The sequence below is a fragment of the Equus przewalskii genome, chromosome 15, assembly GCF_037783145.1.
Source record: "Equus przewalskii isolate Varuska chromosome 15, EquPr2, whole genome shotgun sequence".
NCBI lineage: Eukaryota > Metazoa > Chordata > Mammalia > Perissodactyla > Equidae > Equus > Equus przewalskii.
The window spans coordinates 69,053,542-69,068,184 of NC_091845.1; the positions used below are offsets into that span (position 1 = coordinate 69,053,542).

Here is a 14,643-nt window from a genome sequence, read left to right on the forward strand (position 1 = left end):
ACCAGCGAAACCCTGGGCCGCCGAAGCGGAGTGCGTGAACTTAACCATGGGGCCGGCCCCAACATTTCACTATTAAATCCCTCTCACACTTTCCAAGGCAACCATGTCATATCTTCTTTTAAAACCTCCAGCACTGTTCCCCCTCCCTCCCCTCTTGAACTGATCACGTTACTTCTTATTTCACTGACAAAACAGAAGAATCAAGAGCGCTTCCCCAAGCTCACATCACCAAATCAATCAAACTGCCTGCACCAGTACCTACATACCGCCATCCTCCCGCCCTACTCCAGGATGCATGAAATGCACAGGAGGAGCTCTTAGAAAACGCCAGTGCTAGGGCCCTGTGCTTGGAGACTGTAACCTCACTGCTTGAAGGTGACCTCCAGCTATCGGTTTTTTAAGCACACCATATGATTCCGATGTGAAACTGTGGCTAGGAATCCCAATGACACATGAACTGCCCATGCTCTATTAAAAGCCAAATCCTTCACCGTGTACTGCTGATTCCCACCCGCCTCACGTAGTCAATGGCTTTACTCCTGAAACTGTAGCCACCGTCTTCTGAATCATCAATTTCCCCTTTCTACGGGAACTTTCCTATCGGTATACAAAGATGGCACAATACTCATACATTAAAACTTTTAAAAAATTTCACCACTTAGTGAGCTTCAGCTAATCTTCCTATGCCCCCTTACAACAAAGCTCCTTGAAAGACTTGCTGAATCTATTTTCTCTCCTCGCATTTTCTCCAAACCACTTTAATCAGGCACTCTCAGCCCCTAATATTTAATGGAAAGTGCCTAGTCAAGGTCATCAACAATCTCCACGTGGTCAAATACACTGGTCAATACTCATTTATTGGCTCTATCAGCAATGCCTGGCACAGGTGACCACTCTGTCCTTGAAAGACTTTCAGTTGGTTTCCGCTCACTACTCTGAGTTTTCTCATATGCTAATGACACCAGACTCCTCTTCGATCCCAAATGCTACTCCAAACTATGAAATCACATGTCCAACTGCCAATTCAGTATGTCACTTTGACGTCATGCAGCAACTCAAGTTTAACATGTCCACAATTGAACTCAATACCCCCCCACAAGCCTGCTCTCTTCTGGTCTTCCAAATCTCAATAAATGGCAACTCCACACTCTGTTGATTGGACCAAAAATCTTACGGTCACTCTTGACTTTTCTCCTTCTCATCTCCCATGTCCATCCACCAGCAATTTCTGTAGACTCTATATAAAAACACAGCTCACACCAACCACTTCTCATCCCCACCCCAAACCACCATCTTTTGCCTGGATTATGTTAATAGTCTCCTAATTGGTCTCCAAGCTTCCACACTCCTGACCCCCTGGTCTGTTCTCCCTTCACAGGCAGACATGACTCTTTCAAAACTCAAGCTACATCATGTCTCTACAATGGCTTCCATTTCAGGCAGAATCAAGTCCTAAGTCCTTACCATGGTTTATGAGGTTCTATACAATCTGGTCTCATCTACTACTCTCCTCCTGGCTCACTCTGCTTCAGGTACCATGCATTCCTTATTGGTCCAAGAACATATCAAACACTGGCCTCAGGCCCTTTGCACATACTGTTCCCCATGCCTGAAATGCTTTTCTGCCAGATTTTTGCATGTTCCCCCTCACTTTATTCAGGTTTCTCCTTCCAAGTATCCACTTACTTTTATTGATTATTGTATCTAAAATAGCACCACTTTCTGTCACTCATAATCCCCTCAGTCTACTTTATTATTCTTCAAAGCACTTTTCTCCCTCCGTCACAATATACATTTTTTATTGTTTATCTTCAATTGCAACAGCCTCCCTGTCTTGCTGCAAATCCCACCAAAACGTAAGCTTCTTGAAAGCAGGGACTTTAGCTGCTGCTATATTCGCAGCTACTGGAGGTCCTAATGTCTGCTTTCCCTCCACCCCTGACTTTTTTCTGCTATTGTAAATATCTTTGAATAGAAAACAGCCTTGAATAGAAAACTTTATGGACATCTTACTTCCTTACAATAATGTCCTCAGCCTTTTTTTTTAATTCTTAAGACTCTTGATATAGACTCGCCTAAAAAGCTGTACCATGTGATGTGTACTTTCCTGATGTGAAGAGGGCCTCTTTCATGAGAATATAACCAACACAGGTATACCTATCTTCCTGCTGTTCTTCCTCCCTCAACTTTCCCTCTAATCATAAATGAAGCACCCGCAGGCTTCCAGTGGGCCGTGACACTCTATGTATGCTTACCTGTGTCTGCCTACACTGATCTCTTGCCCTGTAATCTCCTCCCCATCCTGCACCTCCAAAGCTCATTTAAAAATGTTAAATACATGTCTGATCCCAACTCCAGTGATATTTCCTGTCTGGATCCCTCCCTGGGCAGCCTTGCCAGAGCAGCCTGCTCCTTTGTCTATGCCATCCCTAGGCCCTGCATGTATCTCAATTACTCAGCATTACCTTACACTTATCAAATTACACGTCTGTCTGCCTGCTGGCCTATGAGCACCTGGATGGGAAGGGCTATTTTATTCAGCTGTGTCTCTAACTTTTGTGGCAAGCACAGTGGCAGGTCAGACACTGCAGAAATGAGCTAAATGAATGGTGAAAAGACACGGAAGATGGAGGGCAGACATGCACCTGGGTGTGAAGTCCTGGTTTATCTCTCCAAGTCACCCCACCTTTCCACTCCTCCTGCTGCATCAGCTCTTGGGACACAGCACTGTGTCTGTAGCCTGACAGTGTGTGGCCTCTGTCTTTAAGTCTAGTTATTACAAAATTGTAGGCCTAAAATAAACATCATAACTAACTCTGAGGATGAACAAATCTACAGGAAACTAAACTATTATAAAACCAAACCAATAGTAATTTGTAATTTAAAAAAAGCGAGATTAGCAGCAATTGAAAATGCCCAACCAACACAAGATGACACTGATGATGTTCTGGTAACAAAGCATCCTTCCCCTAAATTCCAATGGAGCATCTGCACAGCCAGACTAATCTGTAGAATACAGCATTTGAATACCCAACAAACTTCAGCTATTTGCTAATTTCAGTTTAAAATGTTAATTCTTAGTGTCCTTTAATTATTTATTTTTTTGAGGAAGATTAGCCCTGAGCTAACTACTGCCAATCCTCCTCTTTTTGCTGAGGAAGACTGGCCCTGAGCTAACATCCTGCTCATCTTCCTCTACTTTATACGTGGGACGCCTACCACAGCATGGCTTTTGCCAAGTGGTGCCATGTCCACACCCGGGATCCGAACCGGCAAACCCCGGGTTGCCGAGAAGCAGAACGTGCACACTTAACCGCTGCGCCACCAGGCCGGCCCTCTTAGTGCCCTTTATAAGTTACTTTGTAGGTTGCCTTTAGTCGACATGAAATCGGGTGGCACTGCCTGTAAGCATAGAACTTTAATTTTTGGATCAGCCCACAATCCCCTGGAAATCTCCCTGGGGCCCTCCAGTGGGACTGTCCGACAAATGCTAAGAAGCTCTGCTTTGGATGTTCACATAAGATCGTTTTGTACCTCATAAAGCTCCCTCATGAGCCATCCTTACCTCCAAGAGAGTGACAACATAAATTCATTCCAGTCATTCTCTATGGTTTCACTTCCCACATGCTGAAATCTGAGACTAATATGCATCACCACTCTTACAAGTCCCGTTTTTTTTTAATTGAGATTATAATAATTTACAATCTTGTGAAATTTCAGTTGTACATTATTGTTAGTCATGTTGTAGGTGACAAGTCCCCTGCTTTTCATATTCAATAACTCACTTCTTCCACAATAAAAGCAAACACAAAAATTGTAATTTGAAAATGTGGCTCCTTGAAATTATTTTCCTGATGTGTTATATTCAGATTTATTAAATTTTAGAACAGCCTTCAATTTTATTTTCAACATTCACATATTCCACCTGGTGATTTAAAAAGCATCTTATTTTATTAATATCAGCTTTTAAGTATGCCAGGAGGCTTCTGAGAAAATCCTTTACTTTCCCAGTAATGCAAAATAAACACGATAAACACCTTGACCTAAGTAGTAAAGTAACTATAGACTGAGACATAAGAGGAACAAAGGTAATACACGTATCTTGATTATCTTCCAATTTCACTAAAATTAAATACTTTAGTTTTTTTCTTTTAAAATCAAAATGTTGTAAAATTAGCTATCAGTTACAAGAAAAACCAAATGCTCAAGTTGAGTTGAAATCAGCAGAAGTGGCTTTTTTTTAAACTTCCAAATAAATGATTTCAAAAGGCAATTTAAAAGACTGACAGCAGCGTCACACTTGGATAAGCCCATTTATGAGGCTGCATTTTTCCCCCTCTTCGAAGTTCTCTGCAATTATCCTTCCCACAATGAAAATGCTTCTCTGCTCCTAAGATGAATTGATTTAATCAACTTTTAAGGTTACTTAACTTCCTTATTCAAAAACACTATGTACCACATCAGTTTTTATTTATAAGGTACAAAAATAGCAAAAGCAAAATAGTCTAATTTCTTGGAGGCATAAATTCTTTACAGATTAAAAAAAATAATAGTTCTACCACTATTATAAATAAAACTGATTTAATCCATTTATTTTAGAATTCTATTTGATATTTTATATTCATAGGTCTCAAGTTTTTTTTTTTTAAACCCTCTATAATCAATTTGCAGTTTCCCTGGGGGTTACAACAAACAAGAGGAAGTCTGTGTACTTTTAGTTTCAAAAATCTTTTTCCTTTCTGAACCAAAATGCTTTATTCATAAAAAACTCCAAAACTTCATTTTCACATCCCATTCCAAAGAAAGGTCATTCAAAGACAAAGTCTTTTTCTTTTTTTTGAGGAAGATTAGCCCTGAGCTAACATCTGCTGCCAATCCTCCTCTTTTTGCTGAGGAAGACTGGCCTTGAGCTAACATCTGTGACCATCTTCCTCTACTTTATACGTGGGACGCCTATCACAGCATGGCTTGCTAAGCGGTGCCATGTCCGCACCTGGGATCTGAACCGGAGAACCCCGGGAAACCGAAGCAGAACGTGCGCACTTAACCGCTGCGCCACCAGGCCGGCCTCCAAAGTTTTTTCTTAATATTGCAATAAACGTCCTCTCGACCTAGAAAATTTACATCTTGAAGAATAAGGGCCTCTATAGCACTTCCCATACTAGAGATTTAATGGTTTTAAAAGTGTATGGAAGTGAAGTGGGTCAAAACCCACTACAACATAAGAATACAGCATCCCAATCACCCTGCTGTGCTGTATATTCATTGAAGAGATAAACCTAAAATACGTAGACCACAGGCTCAAGTATGAAAGTCAGTACTATCATTTCTGTAATATTTTAGTTATTAGTATTACGTTAATAAAATTTTAGCTATATCATCACCAAGTAAAAGAATAAACTGAACTGGAAAGCATATTTTGGGGGGAATTTTTGTTTTTTGTTGAAAACTAAAATATTAGAAAACCAATGTGAGACTTTTAGAACTGGGAGAGAATTGAGAGATCATTAAGTCCAATTCCCTGTTTTCAGGGGTAAGAAAAAGGATATTCAAAAAGGGAGAGCAAAGGAGCCAGTGATAGAAATCAGGATTAGAACTCAGCTTCTTGGACCCCATGTCCACCCGTTTTTCCACTCTCATAGTTCTGAGGGAGTGACGTTCACTGATCTGTTGGAGCAGAATGGATTATCCCTACGTGATGCCTGATTTAGAAATATCAAGGCTGTAAAGTCACGAATTTACAAAACTGATAAAATAAAGATGCTGGTGCTAGTCAGAATACAAAATAGGAAATACAATCAATTAGAAAACAGGGGTGTCTATCAAACCAAAGAATTATTCACATGAAGAACTGGCACATATTTACACATTTAAAAATTTAAAAATTTGATATTTTAAAAAACGTTTCCATAAATATCTCATTGTGCTTTTAATTACTGTGGAATTATTTGAACCCTGAAATTACTAGTCAACAAACTGTCAAGAGTTAATAGCATGACAGATATCCCTATAAAGTCTTATGGAAAAATAAATGAACTATACTACCATAATATGCAAGAATAGCTAACTTCTCTAATACTTACAAGACAGGCCTAAATGGCCTATAGTCCAATAGACTATAAAACTCCTGATTGCAACCATCACCAATTTACTGATCAGAATATCCCACTATTTAAGGACAACTCCACCTGAGTTTTCTGTGAACACGTCAAACACATCTTTCCTCCAAAGCCTCCCTTTCCTGGTCACAGCTCCAGGTGACAGCATCAGCACCGACCCAGGTGCTTAGTTAGAAACCACTCTACGCCTGCGTCCTCTCACCGCACACTCACACTCACTCAGTCTTCTACAAATCCCTGGCCCTTCCAAGTCCAATGCAAGTGCCTTGGTTCAAAAGATTTTTACCAACTCCCCCCTAGTGCTTGAAACCACCTTCCAAATGTCCTCCCTGCATCTGGATTTTTCTCACATCAGTTAACCAAGACAACAATTTGACCGTGTTGCTGTCCCAGTTAAAGAAAGCTGAAAGCTCTTCAGAGTCTACAGGATGAAGTCTACACTCCTTAGCACTCTGCTGTGACAAGTGCACCTTCTGCACCTTTACCACGTTCCCCCGCTGGCCTCACAGCCGCACACTAAGATCCAGACACATCACACTTCTCTTCCCAAGCACATACTCTTCCACAGGTCCCTGCTTCTGCAGAGACCATTTCCTCCGGCATGCCTTTAACACTCTCTCCTTGCTGGGCTTCTCCCTGTGAAACCTCCTAGGATTTCCCTAAGCAAAATGGGCCACCCCCTCTTCTCTGCTTGTTGCCTTTATAATACTGTCCTGAGATGGCTGATTTATTTGTCCATCTTCCCCACTAGCCTATATGTTCCCAGAAGGTGGTTATCAAGACAGCTAAGAAAGCAAGGCTTTTGGAGTCTGACTGTCACTCTACCTCTTACCAGTGGGTGGCCCTGAGTGTTACTTAACCTCTTTAGCCTCAGAGGCTGAAAAAGTTACATAAGATAATATATATAAAAGGTTTAATGCTGATGTACCCAGCATGTAATCAGTGCTCAATATGACAAGGAAACAGAAGGCACACAATAAACACCTGCCAGTTGCATAGTATAAGTTATATCCTAATTTCCATCCATGTTCATTTCATAAAGTATTTATGATGGAAAAATGTTTACTTTAGCAATAAGCAATGTTTTAGTAAACCTAAAGATGTTTCAGGACCCATTAATGAGAACCATCACTATTATTGGAAAGATACTCTCTGGTTTTAGTCATCCAATAGATACTAATTGTGCAGATTTTTCAAATTTAACCTACGAACTCAGTATTCTATTGGTATTCTACTTGGGAAAAAATACCTTACTTAAAACAAATCTGATGTGGCTTTGTATACAGCTTTCTCCCAAGTACTGAAAGTTCCTTCTGATAAATACAAAATTAATCCTCACATGCTGTTGGTGTCAAGTGCTGAGATAATTTAGAAACAAAGTGAAAGTAAACATAAAACAAAACAAAATAACCAAATAGCTACCATCTATTGAGTGTCTGTTACATGTCAGGCACATGTGAAAAATCTCATGTAATCCTGATAACAAATCTCTTAGGTAAGTAGTATTTTTATCCCCATTTTACAGACAGGCAAATACTGCAGCTTACAGGGTAAAGTTACTTGTTCAGATAGTGAGGGGAAGTACTGGAACAAACTCAAAGTCTCTCAGACTCCAGGGCTCAATGGCTTTACAAGACCGCCTCCCCCAAAATCCACAATTTACTTCATGAACAAATACAAGTTTGTGGCTATGGAATATCCTCAAAACTTAAAGAATTCAGATCTGAAACTAGTGAAATGCACTATTCTAGGAAGGGAAATACATCCTTACGCGGAAACGTGACACAGTTTTTCCTCCTACGGTCAGGGCTGCCCTTTTTCCATTATGGTTTTCCTTTGGTGTATATTTCAGGACATGACAGTCTTGTACCTAAAAAGCAAACATTAAAAAAACTAAGTATGTGCCAAGATACATTTTAACACTAAACATCAGCCTCGCTGAGGTCCTAGGACAGTTAGGAATTCCCTAAAGTTACTTGTCTCATCATCCATCTAACACTAACCACAATCTTAAAATACAGAAATAATCTTTAAAAAACTGCCAAATATAACACATCAAGAAAAAAACATAAATATACAACAAAAGGAGTATTTATAAAGGAAATACGCATGTTACCACTACTCATGTCAAGCGGAAGCCCCAAAACCCCGTGCGTCTCTTCCCAGTCACTCCCTCCCACCTCTTTTTTTTAAACCCCTGGAGCAGTGGCTCTCAAAGTGTGGTCCCCAGACAAGCAGCATCAGCATCACCTGGGAACTTGGTGAAAATGCAGGGGAGGTTCTCAGGTCTCAGCTGAGACCTACTAAATCATAACCTCTGTTTTATAAGCCCTCCAGGTGATTCTGAGGCACACTAAAGTTGAGAAGCACAGCCTTAGAAATAACCACTACTGGGGGCCGGTAGCGCAGCGATTAAGTGCGCACATTCAGGTTCTCAGCGGCCCGGGCTTTGCCGGTTTGGATCCCGGGTGCGGACATGGCACCACTTGGCACACCGTGCTGTGGTAGGCATCCCACATATAAAGTAGAGGAAGATGGGCAACGACGTTAGCTCAGGGCCAGGCTTCCTCAGCAAAAAGGGGAAGATCGGCAGTTGTTAGCTCACAGCTAATCTTCCTCAAAAAAATAACAAAAAAAGAAATAACCACTACTCTTGACATTTATGATAATCACTCACTTGAACTTTTCTTTTTCTTTTAGATTTTACTTACTTTTCTTCGTAAGTACCATCTTTGCAAGTATTGCTTAATAACGTAGTTTAGTGCTGCCTACTTTAAAATTCATATAAATGGAATCAGACTATATGTACCCTTTCAAGTCTTACTTCTTTCAATCCAGATTATATTTGTAAGGTTCATCCATACTGTTGTATGTAGCTGTATTTTATTCATTTTCATTGCTATCCAGCATTCCAATATGTGAAAACACCAGGATTTATTTACCCATTCTACTGTTCACTGATAGACACTTGGGTTACTTCTAGTTTTGGAGTATTAAGGGTAATACTGCTATAAACATGGTTGCCCAGCTATCCTGGTGCACCTGGTAAGTTTTCTAGTAATACTCAGACATGGAACTGCTAGACTACAGGGTCACCTATCTCAACTTTACCAAATAATGCTAAACTGTTTTCCGAAATAGGTGTGCCAATTTACAACCCCACCAGTCATTCCTGAAAGCTCCCAAAGTTCCACAGAATTCTACAAACTATAATACTCTCCTTGATCATTCGGAGGAAATAAAAATTTACTAAGGGCTTGGTGGCCCCCTGTGTCTATGAGCACTCTCAGCACTTCTGTGCATGAGCTCTCATCATAATTACCGTCATCTGTCTAATCACTTGTCTAAACTAGGCCTCAAAGACAAAGTGGGACGTCCAAAGTGATTTGGGGAATGACGGACTCCTGGCTTTACCAGTGATCTTTCCATAATAATAATGATAAAGACAACAGCAGCTAACATTTATTGGACATTTAACATTGTTTTAAGTTTTCAGTGCTTGACATTTAGCATCTTGTGCAATTCTCACAATAACCTTTTGAGGTAGGTCATAATTATTTCTTTTACAGAATAAAACCACATCTTTTACAGAAGAGGCACAGTGCTCCAAGGAACACAGCCAGAAGTGATAGAAGTAGGATTTCAAGTCAGCTATTCCGGTCCCAGGACCCACATTCTTAACCATTAGTTTACCTTATCTCAGAGGACAAAATGCTGCTTCCCCAGACAAGAGAATGCCATATTCTTAGTTAGCAAAGAATCAAAATTGTTTGATTTGATTCTTTTGGAGTTTGAATGCTGGAATTGAAAGAACTCCATAAATGAAAATGAGATGGGACTGAGATTTTTTTCTGATTATGAATTACACTAGTAGATCTGTAGGAAGCTAGATTATAATCTTTTTTCATTCATTGCCCCAGTTATCCCAATGCTTGTATCAAGAAGGCCACCACTCAGGTAAACGTGAGAACATTCACTGAAACCATCAAAGCAAAGTTCTTTAACAGTATTATTACTTGACATTATCCTATTCTTTACCACACAGTTAAATGTTTCAGGATACAAATATTGCCCGTTCATATTTACACAAACAGATCTTAGCATACATACAGACCCATTACACCTTCTGTTTCTTTCTTACCTGAAGTAAGGTGGCCACATGCTTCTGACCATCTTTGGTCCATAGAGGCATCATGCCCAGCTTCAGGGCAATAAGGCCTACTCTAGCGGAACCTGGCAATGAAAAACAAATCAACGTTGACACAAGCTTTTTCAGTATTAGCCAACTTGATGCAACAGTATTTCCTAAACTGTGGTTTCAATATAAGGAACAGGCAGACAAGAAACATAGTGGTATATTCTCAGAGTAAAACACAACTGTTCCCTCAGGATGTAAGTGAGTTCAACCACGCCTGGCATAATATGTTGCTACTGAATAAGTTTCTATAAAATAAACAAATATAAGAAAATTGTATAAAATAAAGAAAATAGGTAAACTGATATATTCTGGTTTTAAAACAATGGTGTTAATAGAGGGCACAATAAATCCATCATTATGCTTTGCTGTCCTAGTATCAATTCATATCCAATCCCATTAATTAGAAAACATCTACCACTCAAATTCTAAGAAGTTAGCTGGGGTTATAAGGATGATGCAAGTGGTCATGTTGCTAAAAATAGGTTGGCCTCCACCATGACATTTAGATTTGTCGCATAAATTGATAAAGTCGTTCCAGAAGAACTTTTGGCCACTCTACAATTCAACCGTCACAATAAACCCCAACTAGAGACCACACTCTCAACTGGAAAGGTCTTACTCTTCTTGGTGTGCTACACATGGGTACAGCATTCTACGAGGCACAAAGAGCTGAGTCTGGGTTATGAGTGGCAAACCCGGAGTGCTAGAACATCCCAACTGACAACGTCTGTGACGCATTACAGTCTAGATCATACTCTTCCAGCTTATCTTCCCTGATATATTTTATAATCTTTTTTATCTGAAGGAAACAGAAAACGTATGCAGAATGACTCTCCTTTCACTTGCAAAACAGCTTCTTGAGGAAGTCTTGATTACCTTCCGAGATTCACTAACAGTAGACTAGGATGCTGGAAATAAACTTGTCAACCAAACCACAACGAAAAAGTCACACTTAAGACATAACAAAGAAATCCAAGAGATGATAAATTTATCAAGCAGTCACTATATTTTGAATGTGTCAGACACACAGTAATTAGGAGACAATTCATCAAATACAAAACCACCACCTGGTTCCCAAGGATGTGTAGGCCACGGTTCATCTTTCAGAGGACACATTTTACTTGCTAATTGGGCTTTATCTTCATCAGAGACCAACTGCTTAACAAACGGAACATTTTCTTCAGAAAGATGCTCATCCCACCAAGTACCACTCTTGCCATGGAGACTTCTAACCGAAAGCCAGATGTCTGTTCTGTAAAAATAAAAATGAGAAAACAAACCGCAATCCCAAGTTCCCCTATCTAAGGCAGGGAAGGGAGATCACATGAACTGAAAAATGTAGTCTGGGCCTTAGGAAAGAGTTTGGATCCTGTGCAAGTTTTTTTTCCTGACATTTCCTATGATAATAAGGGGACTGACATTTTAACTGTCCACGGTTACCCTGGAGGAAAAGCCCTTCATCTTCTCTTCTGGGATAAACAGATTTCTAACACAGTAACCCTACCTAAACACAGGAGAAGCCACTGACCCATCTGAACCTGTACCATAATAGTTTCTCTCCAGTGGAGGCAGTGGAATGTGGGAGCTGATCTTTCTCTGATCAGCTCACCTCTTCCCCGCAATGACACGGCCTAGGCTCATGGGGGTGAAAAAACCGGGTGAGCAAATTTAAAAGATCCACACAAGACATGACCACCGACCAGCTGAACACACCAAGAAAGACTTTAGAGGATGGAGGTCAGGAAGGAAGCATCTAATTCTTGCGCAGAGGGTTAGGGGGAAAAAAGCGAAGCTTTCTGTAGTCTGTCATCCTTTTTAGTCAGGAAGATGCAGGTTAGAGTCCTAATTTTGCACTTATTAGTTGGGTGACCTTGAGCGAATTAATTCTCCTCTCTAAGCCTCCGTTTAAGCAAAATGGAACAATGACAGTATGGAATAATGATAGTATCTGTACAACCGATGATTATTCTCTCATGTGAGGCTACAAGAGCTTAGGGGCCTAATACACCTAACAGAGCATCCAGAACATAGGAAACGCTCAATAACTGGCAGATAGTATTACCGCTATCGGTAACACTCGCTGCCAGCACTGGCTCATAAGCCTTAAAAACAAGATAACCACCCCTCCAACCCTTTAAAGGCCACTTCCTTAGAGTAACGACCCTCACTGTGCTGTCCCTCAGGTCTCCCTTCCTCCTCCAGCCGGGGCGGCCTCCTCGCCTGCCAGGCCACGCTCCAGCCCGCGGTTTTAAGGGGACCTCCCCACCCCCTGCCTCTCGCCTACACCCACCTGTGCCCCGAGCCCCGGGCAGCACCCAGGCCGTCCGCCCCGCGGCCCAGCACATGGGCGCCGGCCTGAGCCAGCAGCCTCCAACCCGGCATGGAGTGGTCAAGGAGGGCTCGGCGCGCTACACTTCCGGGCGCCCGGGCGCTCTGCTTTCAGGGTGTCCCCACGCTGCCGCCACGCGTCCACCGTACGGGCCCAGCAGCAGTCCCGCAGGCTCTCCGCGGACGCCCTGCCGGACCGAGAGAGACGGAGCGCGCCGCCGGAGCCACTTCCGGTCCGTTTCTCAATGCGCTCCGGGCTCCGAGGTCAGCCCCCGGAACTAGAGTTCCGACCCCGAAATAGTCCTACTTTGGATCCGAGTTAGGGTAGGGAGGGTGGAAACTGACTCGTCTCTCCAGGGGTTGGAAAAAAGGGATGTTCGGAGTTTAAACTTTGGAAGAATGAGACAAACCAGGGACAAGCTTCCTAGGGAAGCGAAATCAATTCTAAATACCCGCTGTGGGGTAGGTCGTTGTACTAAGCACTTCTTGATATTGTTATATTGGGTTATGTTCAAAACAGCCCTGATAGGAAGTTATTTTTGTATTATAAAGAAGGGAACTCAGAATTTTGGTGCTGGTCCAAAATAGCACATCTGGCAGATGGGCAGAGCTGGGACTGAAACAGGGCTGGCATGTGTTAACAGAATATGGCCAAGCTGATGATGTGTGACTTCCAGGGCTGCATCATAAAAGGTATTATTACTTTATTGTTTTGGTGTCTTGGATTGCTCCCTTTGGGGAAAGCCGCGGTCATGTCCTGCAGACACTCAAACAAGCCTGCAGAGAGGCCCACGTGAAGAGGAACCAACTTTCCAACCAGGAGTGAGCCACCTATGAAGTGAGTCCTGCAGTCCCAGGCAATCCTTCAAATGACTGCAATTCATGAAAGACCTTGAGCCTGAACCAGCTCACCAAAGATCTCACGGATTTCTGACCAGGAGAAATTGCCAAAAAGAATAAATGATTACTAGTTAAGTTTTAGGGTGATTTATGACACAGCAATAGTTAGCTAATACACCTTTTGTACAAACCAACCCTTGTCCTGGTTTCCAGACCCAGCCTAATCACCATGTGTGTGCTTGGGCATTCATTCTTCTACTCCAAAAGTCTGTTTTCTTATTTGTCAAATGCGTAGAAATTTGGAAATAAGAACTTGTAAGTTTAGCTATTTCAACACCCTCTTTTTATTAGAGATCCAGCTAGCCTGGCTTAAAAGGTCCAGGCAATGGTCAGTTCCCTGTTACTACTTGGACTTCAGTAGGCTCAAAATCTTTGCTTTGCCTGCTCTTCCATTCCATCAATTGGTGTTGCAATTTGCTGGACACTTCCAAATAACACTTTGGGACGGGAGGAAAAATTACATCTCCTCATCTTAGCCATGCTATCTGGCTTCCCAGTTACTTAAGAATGATCTTTCATTGAACAAATATGTCTTAAGATATGCTATATGCAAGAATACGAGGGAAAAAGAAAGACTTGCCCACTGCTGCCAACAGCTAGCATTTCTTGTGCATATAGTATGCTATAGTATGTGATCAACATCGTGGAAGCCCATCAAAGACCACCGGGAGCACACCTGAACTCAAACAAGGTTGAGTTTAATTAGCTTGCTGAAGCAAGAGAAAGCATACGCCTGAGGATGTCTCTATACGAATGAGTTACAAGGGGTTTGTTATAAGATTTGGACTTAGGCTGGGTGATTTGAAGGTGTCATCAGGGAAGTAGGGACTTGTTTTGGAATGGGTGCTACCAAGAAGCAAATATAGTTCAGCAATTGGGCATCTCAATAATTTTGTTCTGGAGGCAAGAAGAACAAAGTGAAACTAGAGATTATGTTGGTAAAAGAGCAGAAATTTCTCAGAGAAGGAACTGTCACTCATTGTGTAGCAGTGGTGTGGCCTTTGGGTATGGTCGGTTAGAAACATTGCGTTGGTGTTCCATTATAACACTGCAGTCTGATTACTAACAGGATTCATTTTCACTACTTCAGTATATTTT

General features: G+C 41.5%; 1 protein-coding gene across 2 annotated transcripts in view; it reads right to left on the reverse strand.

Moving 5' to 3' along the window:
- The window catches only part of MRPL3 (mitochondrial ribosomal protein L3), a 39,922-nt gene extending 27,016 nt beyond the window's left edge, over positions 1-12,906 (reverse strand). Inside the window, exons 1-4 of one of the 2 annotated variants that reach the window (XM_008522842.2) lie at positions 12,608-12,906; positions 11,385-11,569; positions 10,261-10,352; positions 7,891-7,989 (exon numbers count right to left, since the gene is read on the reverse strand). In XM_008522842.2, coding sequence (XP_008521064.2) covers positions 7,891-7,989; positions 10,261-10,352; positions 11,385-11,569; positions 12,608-12,699 — 468 coding nt within the window. In that variant the 5' untranslated portion in view covers positions 12,700-12,906. The remainder of the gene's footprint in view (positions 1-7,890; positions 7,990-10,260; positions 10,353-11,384; positions 11,570-12,607) is intronic. The other variant, XM_008522843.2, reaches the window with a different exon arrangement.
- Between the last annotated feature and the right edge of the window lie 1,737 nt (positions 12,907-14,643).